At 43.2% G+C, this 25,877-nt stretch overlaps 1 protein-coding gene across 9 annotated transcripts in view; it reads right to left on the bottom strand.

The window, feature by feature from the left end:
- The window catches only part of NAV2 (neuron navigator 2), a 559,460-nt gene that overhangs the window by 110,410 nt on the left and 423,173 nt on the right, over positions 1 to 25,877 (bottom strand). For all 9 annotated transcript variants that reach the window (XM_081882207.1, XM_081882209.1, XM_081882202.1 and 6 more), the window contains 3 exons: positions 23,925 to 24,043; positions 21,255 to 21,363; positions 12,334 to 12,723 (listed from right to left, as the gene is read on the bottom strand). In XM_081882207.1, the coding sequence (XP_081738333.1) occupies positions 12,334 to 12,723; positions 21,255 to 21,363; positions 23,925 to 24,043 (618 nt within the window). The remainder of the gene's footprint in view (positions 1 to 12,333; positions 12,724 to 21,254; positions 21,364 to 23,924; positions 24,044 to 25,877) is intronic.

Below are 25,877 nucleotides of genomic sequence, written 5' to 3'. Positions count from 1 at the left end.
GGAAGTCCATGTGGTAACTTTAAAGTAAGAACCAATACTGGCCCACAAGGATTGCTGTGTTAAAAGATGGGCAGCAGCGCTCAAAAAATGAGAGAGCAAAGCCCCATAATTTCTCTAGAACTACTGGAAACCTGACACGTCAGTTCAGAATAGTTTTGTTTTTCTTTCTTTTTTTCTTGGCTAAATTTCTGTGCCAAACCATATTTTATTCCCTTAGTCTGTCAACCCATCAGTCTTAACTGACCACCATCTCCTTTCAACTTGATCTTTCTGGACAAAGAGTAGTATGTGAAGTCTGCCCACAAGTTTTGTCAATGTGAAAACTAAGAAATATATAGCCAGATGGCTAGGGTCAATTCAAGTTTCAGACTACAAAACTTGAACTGATGAATGAAGTCAGGCAGAGTGAAGTTTGGTCATGAACTTGTCCATGGCTTTGTTGCCACAGTGTTTAGTCAACCCCAAAGACCTTCTTTGAGTACATATCCACTCGACACACTCTAAGCATTAGCTTTTAATCTAATAGTACAGTCTAGCCTTGCTATGTGGTATCTTAGATGAGCTTCAAACTGCATAAGAAATTGTTTTGTAAGCGGCATAGTCTGAAAAATAAGCTTATAGGGAGGGAAGACATGTGAGGAAAACAACTGAGACAAACAGAGGTCACTGAATATTATGACAGGGATGTGCAACAGTCCCTTGTCCTGGCAGAGCCCCCACAGAAAAGATCACTGAGTCACAAATCTTCAGGAGGCACCACCACATGCCTAGAACATGAATGAAGGATATCTCTTTCGAGGAACGTTGAGACATTCATGTCCTAGTCCTCCATTGCTCTTTGAGCTCCGCTTTACAAGCACACCCAGCTGTTTGGGAGCTGTTTCACTGTGACATGCCCCCCCACAGGTGGAGAAAGTGTGTGAATATTAACAATCATGATGGTGGGGTTTATCCCACCCAGTCAGCATCCTGCTAAGATTGATGGTGACAACTGGGCTGAAAGAACCCATGTTCTTTCACATTGCTGGAATAGGAAATGGGATAGTGAGTACAAAACATAACGAAGTATAATGCCACTTTCATTTTATTTGTTTATTAGATTTCCATTACACCTCTTCTCCAAGGAGCTCAAGGTGGTGGTATACATGCCCCCCCATAAATGAATGCCATACAAAAGTTATTACTGTTACTGTAAAAAATAATACATCTACAATGTGTGTGTTTGTGTATGTATATACCTAAGAAACCTAATTAAAAATAGAACCCAGGGTCCTAAAACCACACGATACCTATTATCCATTAATGCTATGTTGGCTGGTGGTTTCTAGGTAGGAATTTCAATACAAAGGATATCAAAACATAACAAACTTTAAGAACTTGGTGCTTGTTAAAATATATGTTCACTGGATTGCATAACGATAGATGCCATTGGGATTGAATAAGACATATCTTAGGTCAAACAGAGCTTCAAAATTTATCTCCATAATAATGAGGTTATAATGTGTTGCCCACCTGCACCCCTCCCCCTTTTAAAAAAATATTCAGCTGAGGAAGGTTAAGAACAAAGCGACTTTTGCCTAGAGTCGGTTTTCAGGCCTAGTATCTCCCAGCTTGTTTGAAATGAACAGAGATGAAACTGCATGCACCCATTTTTCTGTATGGCTAGGGGCAAATAAACTTCCAATGACCTCACGGTGGGGAGAGATTTGAATTAAAATTGAAAGCACAGGTATGCTAAAAATGAAATAACCGGCCTGTTTTTCTGTTATCCCTTTTCAGGCTTAGCCAGAAAACAAGTACTGAAGAGACAATATTGATTTTACTACCTTGAGGAATCAAAGAATGGAAAATCTCAAACAAAATATGCAGTCCGTTGAATTCCACTGGCTTGCTGTTCTTGATCACATTTCCCTCTAGTGGACAGATCCAATGTACAGTATTGTAGCATGCAGCAAGCCTTTTACTGAAATGGCAGCAGCATGGGCTCATTAATTTATTGGCTATATATTTACAGTGGTACCTCGGGTTAAGTACTTAATTCGTTCCAGAGGTCCGTTCTTAACCTGAAACTGTTCTTAACCTGAAGCACCACTTTAGCTAATGCTGTGCCGCCAGAGCACAATTTCTGTTCTCATCCTGAAGCAAAGTTCTTAACCTGAGGTAATATTTCTGGGTTAGCGGAGTCTGTAACCTGAAGCATATGTAACCCGAGGTACCACTGTATCTCACTTTTCATTACACAAGGAGACATACCCCCTCCCTGGACTATTTATGCGTAGCATTGAGAACAATCTCCTGCTTATCACAAATACGGATCTAGCTCTGATCTTGCAACAGCACCAGTATCTTGAGAGCTGTCTCAAACCCTAACTCTCGGAGCTGACTCAATGTAATGGAGTGTATGGAGGTGAAAAGGGAAGTATGTGCACTGACATTCTGGAGACGAGTTAGCAGAAACCCCCAAAGCCAGCCTTTCTGTCCCACTGTGTATTTACTTGCAATGCTTCAGTATTTAACAAAATCAGCAGAAAGCCTGCTACAACAGAAAGCAATTCAAACAAACACCACATTCAGAAAAGATAACGTAAATGACATTGTAATTATTATTAATCATGTTGAAATCATACAGCCATATACGGTATATAAGTAGAGTTTTCAGCTCTCTTCATTAGTCAGCGAGATCAAGTCCTGTTCCTCTAAGCCAAGCTATTTAATGTTACTGTGCCTTTTGAACTGACCAAGTCGTGCTAATTTATTTTTAACACTGTTGAGGGGCCCCGGTATGAAATGCTGGAAAGGTTACAAAGTTCAAATTGCACTTGAGTTTGATTACACTGCAGTTCAGCCTTCACCAAGTGAGATTTGTTAGCATTAGGATCTAAGCCAATTGCTTCAGAGTTTTGGACCCTGAAAATCTTCCGCACACGTCTCAAGGCAACAGACAAAATGCGATAAAACAAACCCACAGAAAACAGCAGATAAAATGTAAAAGCAGTACCTAGTAGACACCCGTGGCAGAGACCTATTCATCCAGCTCAGAAAGCTCGTCAGAACAAATATATCTTCACTTGATTACAGAAAGTGCAGAGATCTTTGGAACTTGCAGGAGAAGCTCTCCTGCAGACCACAGTGACCTATTGGATATATAAGGGATACGGCAGTCTCTCAAGTAACCTGGTCCTCAGTGACATAGGACCTTACATATTGGTGCCAAACCTTGAATTTGGCCCATAGCAGATTGGCAATCAGTACAAATCCTACAAGCAAGGTGTTCAATGCCAGTGGTAGTTTGCCACTACAAATAATCTGTTCTACACCAGCTGCAGTCTCTGGATCATCCTCAATGGTAGCCCCACATATAGAACACGTTGCAGTAATCCATTCTTGGGGTTACCAATGCATGGCAATTGAGGTCAAACTATCCTGGTCGCAGCTTTCTTCCCAACTGATGTTGAGAACAAGACACCTGTGCGTTCAATGACAGATCTGAATCCAGGAGCACCCCCAAACAACACACTCGCACCTTCATTGAGAGTGTGACCCCATCCAGGGCAGGCAAGTTAACTACCTCCTAAACCTGGAAACCACTCACCCACAAAGGCTCCATCTTGCCAGGATTCAACTTATTAGCCCTCATCCAGCCTACCGCTGCACCCAGACCTGGGCCTTCTCTGCCATTCCCAGTTCAGCTGTTACACAGAAATAGAGTTGGGTATCATTGCTCCATATGACCACCCACAACAGCTTCATGCAGATGTTAAATAGCACTTAAAACAGTAGTGCTGTGTGACACCCTGTAAGAAGATAAAGAGAGCCTGCTGGCTCAGGCCAATGGCCCATCTAGTCCAGCATCCTGTTCTCACTGTGGGAAACAAGCAAGCAGTATTCAAGCACCGGAGCGCTCTCCCCTGCTGTGGTTTCCAGCACTGTATCCAGAAGCATTTCTGCCTCCAAATGTGGGGGCAAAGCATAGTCATCATGGTTAATAACCATTGGTAGCTGTCTCCTCTATGAAGCTGTTTAATCCTCCTTTAAAGCCAATATTAGAATGTTAGCTCTAATACTGGACCATAAAGAAGGCTGATCGCCGAAGAATTGATGCTTTTGAATTATAGTGCTGGAGGAGACTCTTGAGAGTCCCATGGACTGCATGAAGATCAAACGTATCCATTCTTAAGGAAATCAGCCCTGAGAAGGAAGGACAGATCGTGAAGCTGAGGCTCCAATACTTTGGCCACCTCATGAGAAGAGAAGACTCCCTGGAAAAGACCCTGATGTTGGGAAAGATGGAGGGCACAAGGTGAAGGGGATGACAGAGGATGAGATGGTTGGACAGTGTTCTCGAAGCTACCAACATGAGTTTGACCAAACTGCGGGAGGCAGTGGAAGACAGGAGTGCCTGGCGTGCTCTGGTCCATGGGGTCACAAAGAGTCGGATATGACTAAATGACTAAACAACAACAACAAGAAGAAGAAGGTTAGCTCAGAGGGAGGAGGCTGAGAAACACTCAGCCAATGCAACCTTCTGGAGCCATGGTAGACGGTAACAAAGAGATGTCTAGCAAGAACAACAGGATCACACTCCCCACATCCCTCTTCTTATAACAGTTCATTCATCAGGGCAAGCAAGTCAGATTCACTCCTGAGCCCAGAGCGGATTGGGCCTATATAATCATTTTCATTCAGGAATGTCTGCGGCTGCATCGCCATGGCTTTGAGTATCTTGCCTGAAAGGGGGGGGGGTGGCGTATATGTGATCAGGTTGTAGTTGTTAAATACCATTAGGTTAGGCACTTATTTTTTGACTTACTAAACTCTAGAGAATGCCATACACATTCATGGACAGGTAGGTGGTATGGTATCATTATTATTTATATTCCTCCCCTTTTAAAAACCCCTAAGCTTCAGCTACCCAACATTTACAGCATGGTGAGTCAATGTACAAGGGGGAAAGGGAGGGAAAGAGCATTATGAGTCAATGTATAGAGATGAATATAAAAGGCATTCACCCTAAGCAAAGATTAAATAAACTCTCAATCTAAAGTGGCAGGTAGGAAATGTACAACTGATGCTTTCCAGACAATATTGACATGAACAATGAGACTGATATGAAGCATCCATCACAAGGGGCACCAGACACACATCAGAATCTTGCTCATGTTACTCAACACTCAAGCAAATCCACGCTCTATCTTGCTTCACAAGCATTCTTGTGCTACATTCTTATCTCCACCCAAGCAAATCTAACATATTCAAACTCAACTTGTGACCTACTTCAACAACCATATATTCAGTATGGGCTTTCATCCTCTAGATCAGTGGTTCCCAATTAGCTAATTACTGAGGAACCCCTATTTTTCAAAAGTGAAGTCACAGACCCCCTACTTTTGATTTTTTTTATAACTCTATGGTAGTTACCTCTGCAAAGCATTTATAAAAAAAAACAAAATGTGCGGTAGCCTCTAATAAGCAATGGATTTTAGGTATACTAAAAAACAGACTAGTGCTGAGCGAAATCTGGTTTTCAGCATCATGATATACCAGCAGCTAAACATTGCATATCACGATGTCTGAAACTGGAGATCAGGCGTGCGGATGAGGGAAGGAGCGGTCACAGAAACAGCATTTACCACCATTGATGCAATGCAGCAGTGGCACAGGCATTCTCTGGGGCCAGCTTACCTGCAATGCCTTATTCTGAGGAGGGGGCTCCAGTTGTGGTGGTCTGAAGAGCACAACTGCCAGCTGCTTTCCATTAACAGTAGAAAGACTCCAGGGTGAATGAGGGCGAGTCACAGTTGCTGCCACCACTGCTGCCACCGCAACATTAATCACAGTAGGCAGAAAAGTAGGCTGCCAGCCAACCATGCTGGTGACAACAACAGGCAGCTTCGCAGACAGCAGATGGAAAGTGCAATTTGCCAAGACGCACACCTCATTATACAGTTGGCCTTGCTCACAAATCCTTGAATTTTTAAGGGGGAAGGGACGTCAACTGATAGCTGGGTGACTGTTGCTCCTTTAAAGTTCTCTTGCAAATGCAAGCAACTGGGAAGCACCTCCTAGTGCTTACATTCAGAAACCTGTACCCTCTGGCCCAGGGTGTAACTAAGGACCTCATACATATTTTCCAATGTCCTGTGAACCATCAGGTGTTCACACACATACTTAGGTGGAGACAGAGTTGAACTGGTTGTAAAATTGATGTGATTACATTTGTATAAGACAGAAATTAGCACTGCTGCGAAAAGTTGGGTGGCCCATATGTACTCTGTGCAAGTTTCACATGCATGTTATCACGTGCTGGGCTTAAGAACTACAGTCAGACATTGCACAACCAAGAGAAGATGTAGTCTGAACTGCACTGTGTGAATGGGATGCGCTTTCTGATGTGCATTCAAACTTACATCCCAATCCACTTTTTTTTTTAATGCATCACTAGTTGCACATTTACAGCTTGTGGTACACATGAGTAGGGCTGGATTTGACATATTCTAAAGAGAAGATAGAGATACACAATGATCTTGTTTATATCCCCTCTCTACGTTGCTTGGCTGTGTTGATTTCTGGTATCTATGGCAAGGCAACTCCCCTGGGTGGGTCAATCAGTTTCAGAACAAGCACCTGTGGCCTCCTAAGGTTTGCAGAGGCATACAAGGTCATAGATATATTCAGATATTTACAAACCAAGAGGAATTCAATTCCTTCTAACCTCAGGATACCAAAACTGCTGCCTGCCAGAACTTTGCTTGGACAGACCTGTAAGTGAGGCCTCACAAAATTTCCCATGGCCCAAGATAGATCAGTGAGGGATCTGAGAACATGTGGCTGCAATGATTTATCTTGGCCACTGGGTTTGTTTTGGCTGTAAGAAATATTTTGGCTCTCTTTCCTATCTAGTTGCCAGTAAAAACACAGATACTTGCCATTCTGAGAATGACAGTGGAGCACATGCCAGCTGACAAAAGGGCATTCGTACTGTAATTTTTTTTCAAGCCTCCTGTTATTATCTGTACACCAAGACACAGCAAAGAATTTGTACACATTTGTTCTGCTGCTTCTCTCAAGCTGTTTTCATACTAGCACCTCTTCTCACTTTTAAGTGCCCTTGTGGGGAGGAAGAAACCTTTTTTGAAACTTAATTAATTAATCCTGGAAGCAACTGTTCTTTGCTCCTCAGTTTAAATCAGGGCAACATGCTTCTGCCAATTAACCAAGGCTAGTGTGCAACTCCTTCTGTCTGCCTGATTTATCAGTGGTTTTTGCTCCACCCTCTAGTTTCACAAGATTTCTTGCAAAAGACAACCACAATTTTTCTCCCATTTCAGAAAGTGAGCAGCAGCCAAGCAAGAATAGACTGTTATAGGGGTTACATGAGTAGAATGAGGGTGTTGCAACATTTGTATCAAGGAATTAATGGCAAGCCTCATCATTGCTTTTTTTCCAAGAAGTGCTGCTCCACATTTTGTGGAGTATAGGCACTTTCAGCATAGACACTATGAGCGATGTTCAGAAGTGGGGTATATACCTGGAAACAAATGAGAGATGTGCAACTGACATACTTTAGGAACCACTATTGAAAATACCTAGCCAATAAACAAAAGTCTTCTTAGTTTAGAATTACAGTGGTACCTCAAGTTAAGTACTTAATTCATTCCGGAGGTCCGTTCTTAACCTGAAACTGTTCTTAACCTGAAGCACCACTTTAGCTAATGGGGCCTCCTGCTGCCACCGTGCCGCCGGAGCACGATTTCTGTTCTCTTCCTGAAGCAAAGTTCTTAACCTGAGGTAATATTTCTGGGTTAGCGGAGTCTGTAACCTGAAGTGTATATAACCCGAGGTACCACTGTATAGCCACATTCACACCATACATTTAAAGTTCTATGATACCACTTTAAGCAATCATACCCCCACCCCTGAATTCTGGGAACGGTAGTTCGTTAAAGTTGCTGAGAGTTGTTAGCAGACCCCTTCCTTGCAGAGCAACAATTCTCAGAGTTCTTTGTGGAGAAGGGTTGATTGTTAAACCACTCTGTAAACTGTAGTTCTATAAGGGGAATAGGAGTCTCCTCACAACTCTCAGCAACCTTAACGAACCACAACTCCCAGAATTCTTGGGGGGAAGGTATGACTGTTCAATTTGTATAGTGGTGCTTTCAGTGTAGGATGTGAATGTGGCCTACGTTTTCCTCAGTAGCCAGCCATCTCTTCTGGGTACTCTCAAAGAGGGCATGAAACAAATTGTCCCCATCATGCTGTTTTCAACATATGAAAACCAAAGCTACCTGGCATGGGGAGAAGGTTGTGTGATAGGGCAGAGCCATGGAACTGTCCTCTTTACACCTGTATTCTTGCAGCTTACCCAGACAGTGCTGGGGTGGAGTAGGGTGGCGGATATGCCAGCATAATCAACCTGGAGGCACTCCCACCTGTCTGTGCATCTACACAGGTACAGCCCTGACCTTGCTGCCACCCTGTTCCACCCCAGTACTGTCCAAGCTGCAGTGATGCTATGCAGTGATGCTACCCAACCACACCAGCTGCTACTGCATGCTTTCCCCCTGCAAGCCACATGATGGGTACGTTGAAAATACACCTGAGTGAAACACACAGGATTGTTTCCTGGGGCACATCTAATTGTGCAGATGTGCACAGCGATATTATTTCTCCCGCAGTGAGAAATATGGCTTCCTCGTTTTCTCTTGTCGTGTGTTGCAGATGTCCAAAAGCTATGTCTCATGAAACTGATGCTACAGAAACATCTGTTTGCACTGCAGACAACCCTCTTCCAGCAGTATTAGGTGCCTGCATTGTTCGCTAAGGTAACACCCTTCCCCTAGAGGCGGAAGAGTTTATGTCCCATAACAGTTTTTGAGATGTTATCCAATTGCGTCATTGCAACACAGTACTGGAATGCTGCCTTCCTCTGGGGCAAACATGAATATGAGCTTATATATCAAATTAAAAAGTCCAAAATCAACACTGCTGGGATTGAGTTTCCCTGCCCCACTGCTACAATATCTTGATTTCAATTGCTTCTAAGCAAATATGGCATTTGCTTATCCCCCAAACACCAACAAGCTCATATTCAGTCATTAATCTAACAGTCCAAGGGGCTTGCCAATGGATATGAGTAACTATCAATCTGTCATTTTATTAGGCACAGAGCCAGAGAGAGGGAGTCTAGCTTGGCTGGCTGCTGGTAGAGAAGGAGTATTGGACTATACAGACCTTTGGCCCAATCCAGGAAACCAATGCAATTGTGGAGTATAATTATTTATCTGCGTCTGTTAATGTTTAACCCAGAAACTCTTTCATGACCACCAAGATAATTGCTGAAACTTATACCATCTACTTAACACTGGAATTGTTTACAAAAACAAAGCCCACACAATGAAATAATATGTGTTATTTCAGTCACATAAGTAAGGATGCACATATAGAGTAGTATTATTAGCTAGAGTGTCAAACAGATGCTTATGGGCACTGCTTGGAAAAACCAAGATCAGCTGACTGCCTTTCCATTTTTTCACACTATGTTGGTTTTATTTGTGTCCAATAAAGTGCATAACACATTGTTCACGCTAGATACTTCTGTTTATTTACTCAGAGATTTATATTCTGTCCTGTTACTGCATTCACAGCAGCTTACAGCAATTAAAATTGCTAATAAGAACTACAATATATGAAACAAACAGTAGAAAAATGCAAACATTTTAAGTGGTAGTAGCTACAGTTCAGTAATTGCAGTCAGCATTTGCTATGTTGGATTTACTAGTTATAATTATGCTCTGCAGGCAATCCACAAGTTATGAAAACAGTCTGTGGTAGAAACAGTGATGCTGAATTTTTCATCTATTTTTGTTCCTGAGGGTTCCAGGTTCAAGAATAGGAAACTGCAATGCTACCTGACAGTAACAGGTTTGCCGTACAACACTTGAGTTTCACAGGCATATGCAAATATATTAACAAAATCATCCACCACTAGATGGAGCTACAAACAAACAAAAAAGCAAAACTTGTACAAAGCACAGGCATCTGTCTCTGCAAGTGCACGTGCAAAGCTACCCTAACAAATCAGACATCCATCTATAGGAAGCCTATAATTTTCCCCAGTTCATCCCCAATTCAATTGAACATGCATATGCATATATTTTATTGACCGAAGACATTCCTTTGATGAAAGGATTCACAATCATTTAAAATAAACTCTCTTGGAAATAAAATGCATTCCAAATGCAGTTTCAGGTAAAGGTCATTTGCTTAGCAAATATTAGCACAAGAAACATTGAAAAGCAAAGTCTTGCACTACTTTATTTGCAGAAACATGGGATGGGCAAGCTGTGTGTTTGCTAGACCACTGGTTGCTAAAGGGTTCTTTTGATAATCATTTTCTAAACCTTTTGCAGGATAGAATTTTTATTTGTGTGTGTGTGCGTTTTTTTTACAATGTGCTTTTGAAACTGTCAGAGTAAAAATCAGCAGCCTCAAAATCAAGATGTTTCAGGTAAGGACCAAACTAGACAAGATGCCAGGAGATCCATGATTACATTTCCTATGGACTTGAAGTTGTTTTTAGTTCAAAACAGTCAGAGGGATGATTTGAACAGGGAGCCAGTGCTGGACCAGGGCACTGAATCCATTCGCCTCCACTGTTTAGCCAAATTGTGATCCTAGTGTATGTGGTTTGTACCATATATTGAGAATAGCCAACTGGCAAACAGGTGGTACTCAGTGGGAATTTTATGTCCCTTAAATCTGGCAAGAGATCCTAAGGAATCTCTACTTCTTCTTTTTATCTTGGCCGATTAATTTGATCCATCAAAACTGTTATAAACCATTTCTTGAATCAAACACACATTTCATTTGCACCTGCTCTCTACTTAATGACATCAGATTGCGATAGGTTCATCTATATTTAAGGGGACAAGGAAGGAGAGACAAATAAGGATGGGGTCCATAATGTTCAATGTGTGGAGAGCCCAGATTTTGTAACTGAAGTTTTTTAGAGGTTCTCCTGGTCTGACATACCTTTTAAAAAAGCACCAGCCTTTTTAACTCTGTTTTCTTAAAGTAATTATTTTCCTATAAAGATGTGTGTTTAATAAATAACATTATTTGGTGTTCAGAAAACGGATTTGTATACCATGTATACAATACTAAAAGTGATCATTTTCTGATCAATGTTTCCTTCCTTCCTTCCTTCCTTTTCTGTAGGAATACTTCCACATTATTAATGTTTTTTGATAAATCATTTCACAGAAGGCCCATCAAGTGTATTCACCTACAAGCAGTATATGTTGCATAACAAACATAATTTTCCATGTAACGATAATCTCCTATATTAACTTGACAGCACCTAGATTTTTAAAATAATTCTGAAAAAGCTCTTGTTGAACTAAGAGTAGAAATATGCACCCCCTTGTGGTGACAGGGAATGGTGCAGCAATTCTCTTTTAGACACCCACTAAAACACAACACACCCCTTCACTATAATCTGCTTGAGTGCAGGAATCTTTTGCAACCAATCGGAACCGCGCCTCAGTTGTCAAACATTTCAGAAGCCAAACAGGCTTCCAGAATGGATTACATTTGACAACCAAGGTTTGACTGTATAGTTAAGGCAGAGGTGTTAAATTTAATTCTACCATTATAGGCTGAGAGCATTCTAAAATATTTCTAAAACGCAGACTATTTGGTCAAATTTTCTGAAGAATGGTGGCAGGAAAACATATCCCCCCAAGAATTTGAAACTTTACAGTAGTCAATAATTCAACATGCTGCTTCAGTATCCTACCATGCCACAATATACTAGGGAGGAGTGGCGTGTTTGCTGTGGGGTGTCCCATTACCCTGAAAAAACCAAATAACTCAACCAACTGCTTTACAGATCCTTGTAAAAGACTGTAGTGTTCTTAGGAGACGTTTCACTATAAAAGTGTCTGCATCAGGCATGCATAAGAGGAACAAAATCTACATTCTTATGGAAGTGCTTGAACATCTGCATCCTGTGTCAAGCAAACAAAGTACATGTGATAATTTATTAGTCCTGACACATGGCATTTATGGCCACCTGAGGCTCTTCTTGCTCCTCCCTTCTCCTGCAGGGAAGAGCCTAAAATCTAGACTTGGATCATCAGTTTCATGGAACCAGTTGAAGCTACCATAAACACACACGTCCATGTATCTTTAATACTACGTATTTTCATAAAGTATTGTAATGGTTATAAAATGCTCTGAGAGCCAATTCTGGCTCAAAGGAAGATTATACAATTATTATTATTATTATTATTATTATTATTATTATTAATCAGTAAACTTGAATGTACTCACCCACTTGTAATATCATCAGTCCTTATATTTTTTCCCAGAACATCTCCGTCACTCATGTAACCCGTGGCATCCATGTTGATTCCTTCAAGATCTATTTCATCACCTCCTTTGTCGGTGATATCCACATGACAAACGTTGCTGCCCCGCGATGCTAGCTGTCTTCTTAAGGGAGCTGAATACATATAACGCCCTGATTCTGCATTGATGAACCGGCTGGCATTGGCTCTTGGAGGATATCCATTGCCCACTGATGGAGCATCACCTGCCTGAAGGCGGGGACTAGACTGCCCAAGTCTCCATGATAAGGGTGTTGGCCTTCCCGTCATACTGAGAATACTGCGTCCGCTTATTTCAGTGGTGACATTGGTATCAAAGGTGGTCTCCAAGGTGCTTGAAAGAATAAGAAATCAAAATTATGAAAGAAATTAAAACTGGGAAACTTTTAATCAAAATGTGTTACATTTGTAGTGAATAACAAGCCCCCCCCCATTGTTACAAATACAGCTGATTGTACTTGCAATGTGCTACACTTTGAAGACCTTATCAGCTGATAGTCAGGACTCCAAAATGTCTTGCAAACCCCCTTTTGGGCCAAATGGGACAGCTTGGAAGGCCTAATTAGGCCTTTGGGAAGGAGGTTTCCCACTCTGTTATAAAGGGATTTATTAAAAACACAACTGTATTTTTAAAATACTGGATTCATTTCAAACCTCTTCAGCTGAGATGCTTAGATACAATGCTTAGATATATTGAACTCTAGCCTAACTCTTAAAAAAAAAAAAAAAACACCTTAAGGGTTAAGTTAATATTCTCTATTCTCCCTCATTCCAATTTTAACCTGCAGCTTTGCTTTGTGTTAATACCTCTGTGACCTACAACACTGAAAGAACAGAAATATATTTGCATGTACTGTGAATATGGAGGTAGGCACTTAATTAAAAATCTTCATCCTTGCTGAAGGAATCCTACAGGGAACATATTTGAGCAACACATGCTTCATCACTGTGACTAAGTGAAAGCTTTACACCTCTCAAGACAAGAAATACTTTTAAAATACAATTTAGGCTATTGTATTTTTTCCTTGGAGGGTGTTAAGTTGTGGGCGAACATATCAGACGACACAGCGATTCTTCCAAAGCAGCTCTTTATTTTTAAGCTGGAACAGAACAAACTGAGGAGCTCAGTCAGCCTGCTTATATAGAGCTCCAGAACAATGTAACTGTTGCCATTTTCTAAAACTATCCAATCACTGAACGTCACTTGCATACAAACTATCCAATCACTGAACGTCACTTTCGATCCTTCATTTGCGTAACTATCTACAGTATCCCCCTGCTGGCCCAGGGTGAGAACTTCAGTACATAACAGAGGTCAAAAAGGGAGCTTGGATTCCTAATGTTATAATATGGTGTGCTGGGTGATTTAACAGCTGCAAATCAAAGAATGTCACATTCCTGTGGTTTTATTAGCTTCCTTTAACAGTTAGCTGAAAAGCTAATTTGATCATAAAAAAATTGGATTAAGTGTATACAATGGCCTGGATTCAGTGATATTGCGAGTGAATTTTATGTTTGATTTCATTTCCCCATCTGCAGTGCCCTATGTCCCCTGAAAATCTGCACTGGAATATTGAAGGACCCTCCAGACCTGTGTGGTAGGTGATCCTGGAAGATGCAGAGAAAGGATGGGAGGAAATTGCCTTCACTATATTGCCAGCCCTTTTGAAAATGGAAGGACCACTCTGGTCCCGAGCCAGTGTTTTAAGGTTTCTTGCAGTAAGATCCAAGTATTCTTCCACATTTTATATTTGTTTGTGGATGTGTACTGGGAGTAGCCTTTCTTTGATTAACAAGGAACATTGTACACTATTCTTCAATCATTTTCTACAGTTACTGCTTGAAAAGAGGAACATGGGAATCTGAGTTATACCACGTCAAACCATTGATCCATCAAACTCCATGTTATCAAATGGTGTCAGCTATCCAGGATTTCAGGCAGGAGTCTTTCCTAGCCCTACCTAGAGATACTGAGAAACATTTTGCATGCAAAGCATTTGTTCTACCACTGAACTATATGGGTCTTCATTATTTCTTTTGTGGCTGATTTTATTTCCTAGTTAAAAAGGTAAAGGTAAAGGGACCCCTGACCATTAGGTCCAGTCGTGGCTGACTCTGGGGTTGCAGCGCTCATCTCGCTTTATTGGCCGAGGGAGCTGGCGTACAGCTTCCGGGTCATGTGGCCAGCATGACTAAGCTGCTTCTGGCGAACCAGAGCAGCGCACGAAAACGCCGTTTACCTTCCCGCCAGAGCGGTACCTCTTTATCTACTTGCACTTTGACGTGCTTTTGAACTGCTAGGTTGGCAGGAGCAGGGACCGAGAACAGGAGCTCACCCCATCGCAGGGATCCGAACCGCCGACCTTCTGATCTGCAAGTCCTAGGCTCTGTGGTTTAACCCACAGCGCCACCCTTGTCCCATTTCCTAGTTACATAACGTTTATTATAAGAACGGGCACTGAAACATGCAAAATGCCTCCATTCTGACTATTTGCCAGAACAATAAGTATTCTACAGTGTTCTGAGCAAGTCTAATGACTCCATAGTAATTGTCATTAATCACACTGAGCCACCGTATTAATTTAAACTTCAAAAGGAAAACTGATGTGCTGGAAGTTCCTAAGTGCAGGAACTAAATTAATTGAATTTTCCAGGCAAACTTTCAAATGTTGAATTCATTTGAGATCTTATGCTAAGAGGTATACAACCGCTTAACAGTCAAATTAAACTAGCTCTTGAATGTCTTTGCACGTCATATTCTGTGATGGGATAGTGAGCTGCTTGTGCGTAAAAGCTTGATCCCTCTGGGGTTTGGCTGGTCATCCAAACCGATGCACTAACGGAGCCCCCAAAGCATGACTCCGTCAGTCGCTGGTAGAATCTGACAGTGGGCGTCTACGGAATTTACGCCAACATAAAAGCTCTTTGACAGACATGCGCTTTCGAGACTCTCTGCGTGACAGTTTCCGGCGAAGGGTGGGCGTTCCCAACGGGGGTCCCGTTACCTCTCCACTACTCTCACTGGAAGCATCCCAGAGCCTCCCCTCCGCTGTGACTCCTGCACTCCCCCTGCTGGTTCCCTCTTCTACTGCAGATTCTCTCCTATTCTCCTGTAGCCTGTCCACCACCTGTCTCTCCGATGGCAGTTCCCTGACATCCACCTCCCCCCCAGGGCCCCCTTCACCCCCTCCCGCCTCCTCTCCCACTGGCGGTGAGGGCGGAAAGCCCCTGAAGGAACTCTCCTCGTCGTCCGAGGATTCTAACACTTCCAGCCACGGCGTACCGTCTCTCTCCCCGTCTTCCTCTTCTTCGTCGGAGTCGGCTTCTTCACCCACCCCTGACTCTGGGAACCCTTCAAACTCTCCTTCCTCATCGGTGGTCCCAAAGTGTTCCCTTCTAAATCGAGCCACGGGTTGCGGTTTTCTTGGGAAACGCTGATGAAATGTTTCTATTAAAACCTCGTCATTGACTACCTCTGCTGGTACCCAAGTGTTTTCCGACTCTGCTTCCCCCTCCCATTCTACCAGATATTCCACCTGATTCCCCTTCCACCTGGAATCAATGATTCCTGCCACGTTCATGTCGCGCTCTCTCTCTTCTATCACGGGCGTTTGGGTGGCCTCTCTCTCACGCTCCCCCCACTCGCGTCCCTCTCGGTACGGCGACAGTAATGACCTGTGAAATACTGGGTGTAATTTCATGTGACTGGGCAGCCTGAGTTTGAATGCCACTGGGTTGACCTGCTGTATGACCTCAAAGGGTCCCAATCTTTTGGGCCTCAATTTCTTACTCCCGCCCTTGAACGGTAGCCCTTGGGTGGACAACCACACCCGGTCCCCCACCCTTATAGTTTCACCTTCCCTCCTATTTCTGTCTGCTTGCTTCTTATATTCTTCCTTGGCTTTCTCTAAGTTAAGTTGAAGCTGACGGTGGATCGCCTCCATCTCTTCAAAAAAATATTCCGCCGCCGGCACGCTCCACCTCTCCCCTCCCTCTCCTGGGAATGCCCGGGGGTGACACCCATAATTTGCCAGGAAGGGACTCATCCCTGTGGACACGTTCTCCGCGTTGTTGTAGGCAAATTCTGCTAGAGGTAACTTATCCACCCAATCATTTTCTCTGTCTTTTACATAACACCTCAGGTATTGTTGTAAAACCCCATTTGCCCTTTCCGCTTGCCCATTGGTTTCTGGGTGCCGGGCAGTTGAGAAATTGAGTTCTACGTGCAGTAAGCTCATAAGTTTCCTCCAGAACCTGGAAGTAAATTGTTTCCCTCTGTCGCTGACCACCCTCAAGGGGGCGCCATGCAACTTGAAAATATGTTCTACAAACAACTTGGCGGTTTCCTCCGCTGTGACTGCATGTGAACAAGCTATAAAATGACACATCTTGGTTAATTGATCTACCACCACCATGACAGCTGTTTTGCCTTTGGATTTTGGCAGGTCCGTCATAAAATCTATGGATACTGCCTCCCATGGCCTTTCGGGCGTGGGTAAGGGTTGTAATAGCCCCGCTGGCGCCACCCTCTCTCCTTTCGCTCGCTGGCACCTGTCGCAACCCCTGACATATTCCCGTACGTCCTCCCTCACCTTGGGCCACCAAAACTCCCTGGTAACCAACCACATGGTTTTGTGCTGTCCAAAATGTCCCGCTGTGGGGCTGTCATGCAACTGCTTGAGTACTCTGCCCCTCAGTTCCCCGTCGGGTATGTACAGTGCCCCTTTGTAATACAACGCCCCGTTCTTTTCTTCGAACCCCCCTGTGTTCTCCTCTGTCCTCCGGAGCTCTCTGAGTTTCTCTTGGGCGTATTCATCTTTCTCCGTACCCTCTATCAGTTCCCTCTGCCCCACCAATGCCGCCCCACACACCCAGCGGTCTTCAGAGATTACATGCCTTGCCTCAGGCGCTCCCTCCCCCTCTAAGTACTCAGGTTTCCTGGAAAGAGCGTCCGCCCTCACGTTCTCGGAGCCGGGCACGTAACGAATCTCAAAGTGGAATTTGGAGAACTCCTGGGCCCATCTCACTTGTCTCTGGTTCAGCACTCGGGCTGTTCTCCAGTATTCCAGATTTTTGTGGTCAGTTCGGACTTGAACCTTGTGCTGCGCCCCAATCAGCAAGTGCCGCCATTTCCGGAATGCTTCATGAATGGCGAGCAGTTCTCGGTCGTACACTGTGTAGTTCCTCTCTGATTTGTTCAACTTCCGCGAGAAGAATGCACACGGTCTCCATTCAGACGTATCTTTTCCCGGCTGGAGAAGAACGGCCCCCACCGCTCGGTCTGACGCGTCAGTCTCCACTCTCATTGGTTGTTGTAGATCCACGTGCAAGAGTTGCTCTTCCGACGCAAACGCCTGCTTTAAGCGTTCGAACGCTTGTTGCGCTTCTCCCGTCCAAACAAATTTCTTTTTGCTACTAAGACAATCCGTGATGGGCGCTGTTAAATGGGCAAAGTTTTTGATGAACTTCCTATAGAAGTTTCCGAAGCCCAGGAACCTTTGCACGTCCTTCTTGGTCTTTGGTGTTTTCCATTCCAGTACCGCTTGAACCTTGCTGGGATCCATGGCCAATCCCTTGTCAGACAACCGGTACCCCAGGAATTCCACCTCCTTGGTATGAAACTGACACTTCTCCAGTTTCACCCACAGCCGGTTTTCTCGCAGCTTGCTCAGTACCTCTCTTACATCTCGCACATGCTGCTCCTCATTGTCTGAGTACACCAGAACGTCATCTAAGAACGCTACGCAGTTCTTGTAGAGCAGTGGCCCCAGGACGTGATTCATGAATGATTGAAAACAGGCGGAGCCCCCTTGTAATCCGAAAGGCATAACGGTGTACTCAAAGGCCCCCAAGGGGGTGAACATAGTGGTCTTCCACTCATCCCCCTTTCTCACACGTATCAAGTTATATGCCCCCCTAAGGTCCAGCTTGGTAAAAATTTTCCCTTTTCTCACCCGTGTTAGAATGTCATCAATTCTGGGCATAGGGAAAGTCACTGGTTCTGACACTGCATTTAGGGCCCTGAAATCACATACAAGCCTGGGCTTGCCTGTGTTTTTTTTGTCCACAAAGAACACTGGGCTGCCCCCCACCGCTCGTGACTCTCTGATGAAACCTCGCTTGAGATTCTTGTCAATGAACTCCCTTAACTCCTGCATCTCACTGTCTGACATTGCATACAGCTTGCCCACTGGCAATTGTGCTCCTGGGAGTAAGGTAATTTGACAATCAAAGGGTCTGTGCGGGGGCAGTTTATCTGCTTCTTTTTCGCTGAATACGTCAAGCAAGTCAGCGTATTGTGGTGGCACCCTCCCTTTGTCCATCACTTCCATCACTGCTAGAGTGCCCCTGGCGCCTGCCTGAGCCTCTCCCTCCTTGCAGTGTTCTAGGCAATGTGCTGATCCAAAGGAAACCACTCTCTGATGCCAGCCTACTAGCGGATCGTGTAGCGCCAGCCAGCTCATACCCAAGATAATAGGAGCTCCTCCCAAGGTGGCTACGTTAAACGCTATCAGTTCGGTGTGTCGTGCCACCCTCATTATCATTGGTACAGTCTGTTGGCTCACTTCTCCTCCCAACAGCTCCCTCCCATCAATCGTGGTAACCTGCAAAGGCTTACTCAATGGGATAGTCTGTATTTGGTGTGCAGCTGCAAACTCTTTGCTCATGAAATTACATGAGCTACCTGAATCCAATAGCGCCTTTATCTTCAGTGGGTGTCCGTTTGCCAGTTCCAGCAACACCTCTATCACAAGCGCTGGTCTTGGAGGTTCCGGCGTGGGCACATTCATTACTCCCTGGCCTGGCTGCTGTGCCCTGATGTTGGCAACCAGGCGTTGGCTTTTACTGGCTCCGTGATTTCTTCTTCCTCCTTCCCCCCAACAGTTCCCGCCATCCCTTGCCATTCCTTCCTTTGCGGACAGACTCTGGCAAAGTGACCTGGCTGTTGGCAGAGATAGCATCTCTTGCCGCTCTTTCCCTCCTTCTTCCGCCCTTCACTGGTGTTTGAAACTGCGCGCGCGCGCGCTGTTCCAAGTTCCATCGGCTCTGCTGGCGGGAAAGGCTGCTCCGGAATCTCTGGAATGCGGAAGTCCTTCCAACGTTCCCCCTTTCCTTCCCGCTTTTCCATAGCTCTAGCTTCCTGGCGTGCCCCAATGGACAGCGCTGATTTAGTCAGCTGATCCATAGACTCCGCCCTAGGCGCCCGGGAAAGTTCATCTTTCACTGCCGGAGAGAGACCTTCTTCAAACAGCATTTGAATAGGTTCACTAGCAAGGTCCCACCCAAGTCTATGAATCAGCATGGTGAACTCAGTCCAGTACTCACGTACAGATCGGCTCCCCTGTTTACACGCCATTAACTGCCTGCGCACCACTCCCTGCTCGATCTCGCTGGAAAACATCAAGTCCATGGCGCGGAAAAACTTCATTGTGTCCTTTAAGATTTCATTATTGGCTGCCATCAGGGGCCGAACCCAGTCCCTCGCCCCTCCCTCTAGATGGCCAATCACGTACGCCACTCTAGAGTTCTCGTCGGGGAAGTCATCAAACAGTAGATTGAGAGCATATTGCATCTCTGTCCTAAAGGCTTGATAGTTCCGGGGATCCCCCCCAAATTTCTGCACCAGTCCAGGCACCCGTCTGGCAAGTGGGGTGGTCTTCCCCTTATCTGCATCTTGAGCCCTCCTCTCCTCGAGCCTCGCCGTTTGCAGTGCCAGCTGGACCTCCAACGCCCTGTACCTTTGTTCCAGGCTTGGATCTGCGCCAGCTCCCGCTCCTGCTCCTCCGGTTCCGGATGGTTCGCTCATGATGCCTTCTGCTTGCACAAGCTGCTTTCAAAGACTGTCAGATTGCTGTGATGGGATAGTGAGCTGCTTGTGCGTAAAAGCTTGATCCCTCTGGGGTTTGGCTGGTCATCCAAACCGATGCACTAACGGAGCCCCCAAAGCATGACTCCGTCAGTCGCTGGTAGAATCTGACAGTGGGCGTCTACGGAATTTACGCCAACATAAAAGCTCTTTGACAGACATGCGCTTTCGAGACTCTCTGCGTGACAGTTTCCGGCGAAGGGTGGGCGTTCCCAACGGGGGTCCCGTTACCTCTCCACTACTCTCACTGGAAGCATCCCAGAGCCTCCCCTCCGCTGTGACTCCTGCACTCCCCCTGCTGGTTCCCTCTTCTACTGCAGATTCTCTCCTATTCTCCTGTAGCCTGTCCACCACCTGTCTCTCCGATGGCAGTTCCCTGACATATTCCTTCCAAAACCTTTTGTTAAAAACTTAAGTTGGCAATCTAACTGAGTATTGGCTTAACAACAGACATTTCGTTTTATCTCTGAAATGTTACTGGAGAGTCCTAAAAGTTGCTTTTCTCTTAAAAATCATATACATGTACATCACTTAAAAAAATTATATGGCTTTGTTTGACCAAAGAGCAGGTAGGAATTCAAGCTATGCACCTTATCAAACAGGTCATGTAAAGTTCAGGTGCTTGTTTAAACACAATATTGTAAATCTGGTAAAAATGCATTGAAGTCTCTCGTAAGTAACATTTTAAGTAGTAACCTTTGCACATTTTTATTCAAACATCACCTAAAGTATGTAACAAGCATTTATTCAGGGTTAGGCTTCTATATACAGTCTGGTTTTCTCCTCTACCAAAATTTACTTCATCATCTTTAGACAGTTTAGAACCTGGGCTTTTAGTTTTAAAAAAGAATAAAGCACAATACATGCTTAGTTCAGTCAATGCTTGTCATTACCAGTCTTAAATCGTTTCTCGGGGCAAAAACTGAGTCAAGGACAGGAAAAACAGGCCCCCACAGTTCTTCTTCTATTTGAACAGAGAAGCAATTCATGCCTCCCACCTGTGAGAAACCTGGGTCCCTCGTAAGCTTGACATGGTCTCCTCCAAGTTTTGTCGCAGATCAGCGATATTCTTGACGGTTCGCAATCGTCTAGCTTCTGGATCTTCCCCTATGAAAAATATAATTGTTAGAGGGGAAAACAACTAGATTTTATTACCAACAGAAATTGCCATCTTTTTATGGCTCCAACCCAAATGTGGTTTGCTTCTTTTACAGTTAATGCACACTAGCATCAGTTTTTTATGGAATGGGTACCTACTGTTGATGTACAATAGCACATTAATGACATTAGGAGGATCCCTTCCACAACAACCAGTATCAAATGCTTAATATACTAAAATATTACTCTTGCTACTGACAAGGTCTTTTTCCTAAGCCATATTATTGATCACTTAATTGTTAAAGCAAATACTCAGTGCATTTCAGAAGAATATAGTACGGCTTGTAGTTTGAAGGTTGTAGTTTGAAAGCGCTGATAACTGGAATACTTCAGTCACCTTTGAACATAAGATGCTTACCTTTTTTCAAAAAAATTAAAAAATGCTGCTTATAGGAGCCTGAACAGACTTAGCTGACCAAACAGTTCTTTAGCTTGAAAAATTATGAATTTTCTCGCTCAACACATCCTTGCATCGTATCAGTTATCATGCTGGCTGACTGAGAGTGAAACAACTAAACCCTCATCAGTATGAGGACTGTAACAAAGGATCATATTCCAAAAATCTACTTTTATGAGTCTTGATTTAAAAAATGAACTACAGAGTAGGTTTTGCAATCCTGTAAGTTTTAGTGATCCAGGTTTTTTCGGGTTTGTGTGTGTGTATGTGTGTTAAAGACACTACAAGGACTCCTCAGTCTTGCAAAACTGTTATTCTCTTTTATAATACGATTTCTTGTGCAAGAAATTAAAGTAGACATATTCTTGGCATACTTTCCTCACATTTTGAATTTTGTAGGAAAATGTGGAAGTTGCATAATATTTGAGGAATTTTTAACAATCATCTTTTGTACAGCAAATACTTGTCTTGCAAAACAGAAAGGAGAACTCTGTTAATTCATGGAATGAATCACAGATTCAAAGTGAAAAATCATTTTCATGTGTTCATTAACCTAAGTGAAGCCTGAGTTTTTAATACATAACTTATTTGATCTGATGAGGGTACCCTAGGAAGAGATGAGAAAGCTTGTCCTAAAGTGGTTTTTATTAACTATACAGATTCAGAAGCTCATTCATTCTTCATCTCCATACTGCTTCTTCCTCACCCTAATTTATTTTGCTAGCAGCCTACAATTTATAAGACTATCTGCTGAATGCCACTAACCATCTGTCTTTGTGAAACTGTTGTCCCACTTCTCATGGTGCTTGATCAAAAGTTACAGTGTGCTAAAATAAAACATTTCCAGTTTTGATGACAAAGGACCAATACGAGTTAGCTATTATTTGCTTTTTGTAGATGTGTAACTCAGGTCTGGAAGATTTCCTGAGGCACCACTACATGGGGAACGCATATCTTTCCTTACTGGTTATGCTGATATGTGTTTCTATATACCTTAGGTAGCCAATCTCTCACTAGAGGCCCAGATGACTACAGTTGCTTGGCTTGCCCATTGTCACTTCAGTTGGTTCAACAGCTATGATCACTCCCAGACAAGAGCAGCGCAGCCTCGCCACAGTTGGCCATGCACTTGTAACCCTGTCTAGATTACTGTAATGTGCAGTATGTGGAGCTACCCTTCTGCCTAGTTCACCAGCATAATCTAGTACAAAGTGGGACACCCAGCTTTGCACAATTGCACTGGTGTTGAAAGATCCTGGCTACAGAGCCAGGTTCAGTGCTTGGTTTTTGATATTTAAGACCCTGAACAACTGCTTAGAAGCCATATTGGCAAGTAAGTGGTATATAAATTGATAAATAATAAAAGCAGACTACCTCCTCCAGCATAGACCAAGATGAGCCTCGAAATCTTCTGCTGAAGCTCTGCTAGCAATTTCTCAACCAACATACTATCACTTGGTTCCAGCACAGAAGTTGACTTTCTTGGTGATAGATCCACCCTTTGGAATGCCCTTCAGTTAGTTCAAGCCGCAGAGTAAAGTAACCAGCCTTACTCACCTCTTTAAGTTATGTATGTTTACTCAAGCTTTCCAGGGCTCTACGCACTGCTAAGTTTTATATATGGTCTATAGTATTGCTCTGCTTGTATTTCGCTTTCAAAAAGTCTTATTCGAATATTGTTATTCTACTTTTATACTGATACCTTCATGGTTATATTTTATGTAAACCATATAGAGATTTATTTTTACATCAACTAACAAATATATTGAATAAATAAACAGGACTCCCACTGTTTGCCATGGTGGCTAAAAGGAGTAATAAAATAATAAATTTAATGGAGACAGAGAATGTTCTCTACTGGTCATGCAATGTGAATCTCCCAGCCCCTAAATTTTAAGGATTTATCCAGCCCATCCTGGAAAAATGGTCCCCACATTTGCAGCCAAAGAACAGGACTGGGAAGGTTAGGCAGGGCCTTTTCAACCAGAATCAGAATAAAAATGCACACTAATCTCCTTCCCATCACAGAAGGGAGATAGTGGTAGCTAATGATTTCATTTAGCCCCATCTTTTATTCCTCTGTATTAACAAAGTCAACACATGTAAGTCTTACCAGAAAGATCTTCTAAAATAGGCTGTGTAGTTTTTGTGTAAGGAGCAGAATCCATGCTTGTGCTCATCCCTCCAGTGCTGGGCTCAGCCGTTACATTCCCTTCATTGTCTGTCTGGGATCTTAAGTTCAAAATATGAGAGAGAGAGAGAGAGAGAGAGAGAGAGAGAGAGAGAGAGAGAGAGAGAAATGTAGTCATTCATATGGCAAAAAAGAATTCCAGCACCAATACAAGTACACTTGCCATCTCACATTGTGTCCTCTCCCCAGGATATACTAGCAGACTGACTTTACATAATTCATTAGTCCCATGTTGAGCTATGTCCTAGAAATGGAAACAAGCACTCAACTGTAAAAAATATATGAAATATTCACTGTCAAATACAGGCTTTGCAGGCCCACAGACTGGCTATACAAATACCTTCACATTTTTAAATTAAGCGTTCAGCCTGGTCAACAACCTTTATTGCTGTTTTATGATCCAGCCATCACTGATGACAACTTTAGGCAATGTGATGCAGGCTGTTTGTGTCAGTTTCTTTTTTTATTTAAAGTATTTGTTCCATTTGTATACCACCTTTCCTCTAAGAGGCATAGTGTTGTAGATCTATCATATTAAAGCAGCATATAACTTCCTAGTGCTTTTTTTAAAAAAAATCTCTGTTAATTTTTATTCTAGAATTTAGGGGCTGGTTTACTTGTGATGGTGACCACATGACAGCTGCAATAACATGGTTCACTCTTTGTGTGAAGTGGCTCGGCATGTGGTTTGGATGATTTTCTTAATGCCTGTGCAAGGTTGGTATAGAAGAAGAAATCAACTCCTCGGCTGGGTTGGGTATGAGCCACAATGTGTGAATAGTTTACTCTTGACTAACAGTCAGCCCATGTCAATCTATGCTGACTTTCATGTTGGAACTATACAGAAGGTGCTTTTCTTTACATATCCCACTGCCATGTGAGAGATGCTAAAACAGATAGGAATCCTTTTGATGCAAAGTTAAGCAGATGGCTTATTTCCATGGGCTCATTAACTACAGAATGACATATGCTGGGAAGGAGTATTCTTATTATGAGCATTCCTATTTATTCTTATTTTTAGAAGGATTTAATATATCTTATGTTCTCAAATTAAAGCAAAGAATCAGAAAATCCAGTCTAGATACTGCTTCATTCATGACCCTCTAAGCACATTACACACTTTGTCAGAATCCTCAGAAATAAATCAAAGATGTTCCCAATACTGCAAGAAGAAATTTAAAGTCATCAGCAACATCCAGACATCACAAGAAACTATGTTTTCTCATGACAGCAACCAGCTAATTTCCCTTAAGCTTGTGCACTCCCTAGTCTGCTCTCCTCCTCCAATGAAGCCACAAGGAGGAATTGGGAAGCTTTCACTTCTGATTGCAGCTAACAACGGTTTAGCTTATGTCCAAACACAAAACTGTAGTTAATCTTAACTATAGGTTGTTGAAGCAAGCTAGCTTCATAAAACACAGTTTGCCATTAGCTTGTTTTAAACAAATCACAGTTTGGTGGGTTCAGACAACCTGATAAGATGCAGTGAAAGCTTCTGAGAGCCTCATCACAGTTGCATTGGAAGAACCTGCTGGATCAGACCAATGGCCATCTAGTCCAGCACACTGTGACAACAGTGTCCAACCAGATGCCTGTGGGAAACCCACAAGCATGACCCAAACCCAAGAGCACAACCCCCTCAACTGGCATTCAGGAGCATTGCTGCCTCCAACTGTGGAGAGGGGCAGGGGAGTATACAAGCCTGGAGGATACTATATGTGCAGTTTATCATGATAGTGGGATGTAGCCATTAACTGATTAGTCTGTTAACCTTGAATTAAATGTTTGTATATTTTAAAAAGCATTTCAGCCAGAGTCAGTTGATTAACTTTATGAATTGCTACAGCAATACATAAAACATACATATAAACCTAT

Source organism: Podarcis erhardii, assembly GCF_964252035.2.
Source record: "Podarcis erhardii genome assembly, chromosome: 1".
Classification (NCBI taxonomy): domain Eukaryota; kingdom Metazoa; phylum Chordata; class Lepidosauria; order Squamata; family Lacertidae; genus Podarcis; species Podarcis erhardii.
Note: the sequence above shows the minus strand (reverse complement) of the source record. Positions and strands in the feature narration are given on the sequence as shown.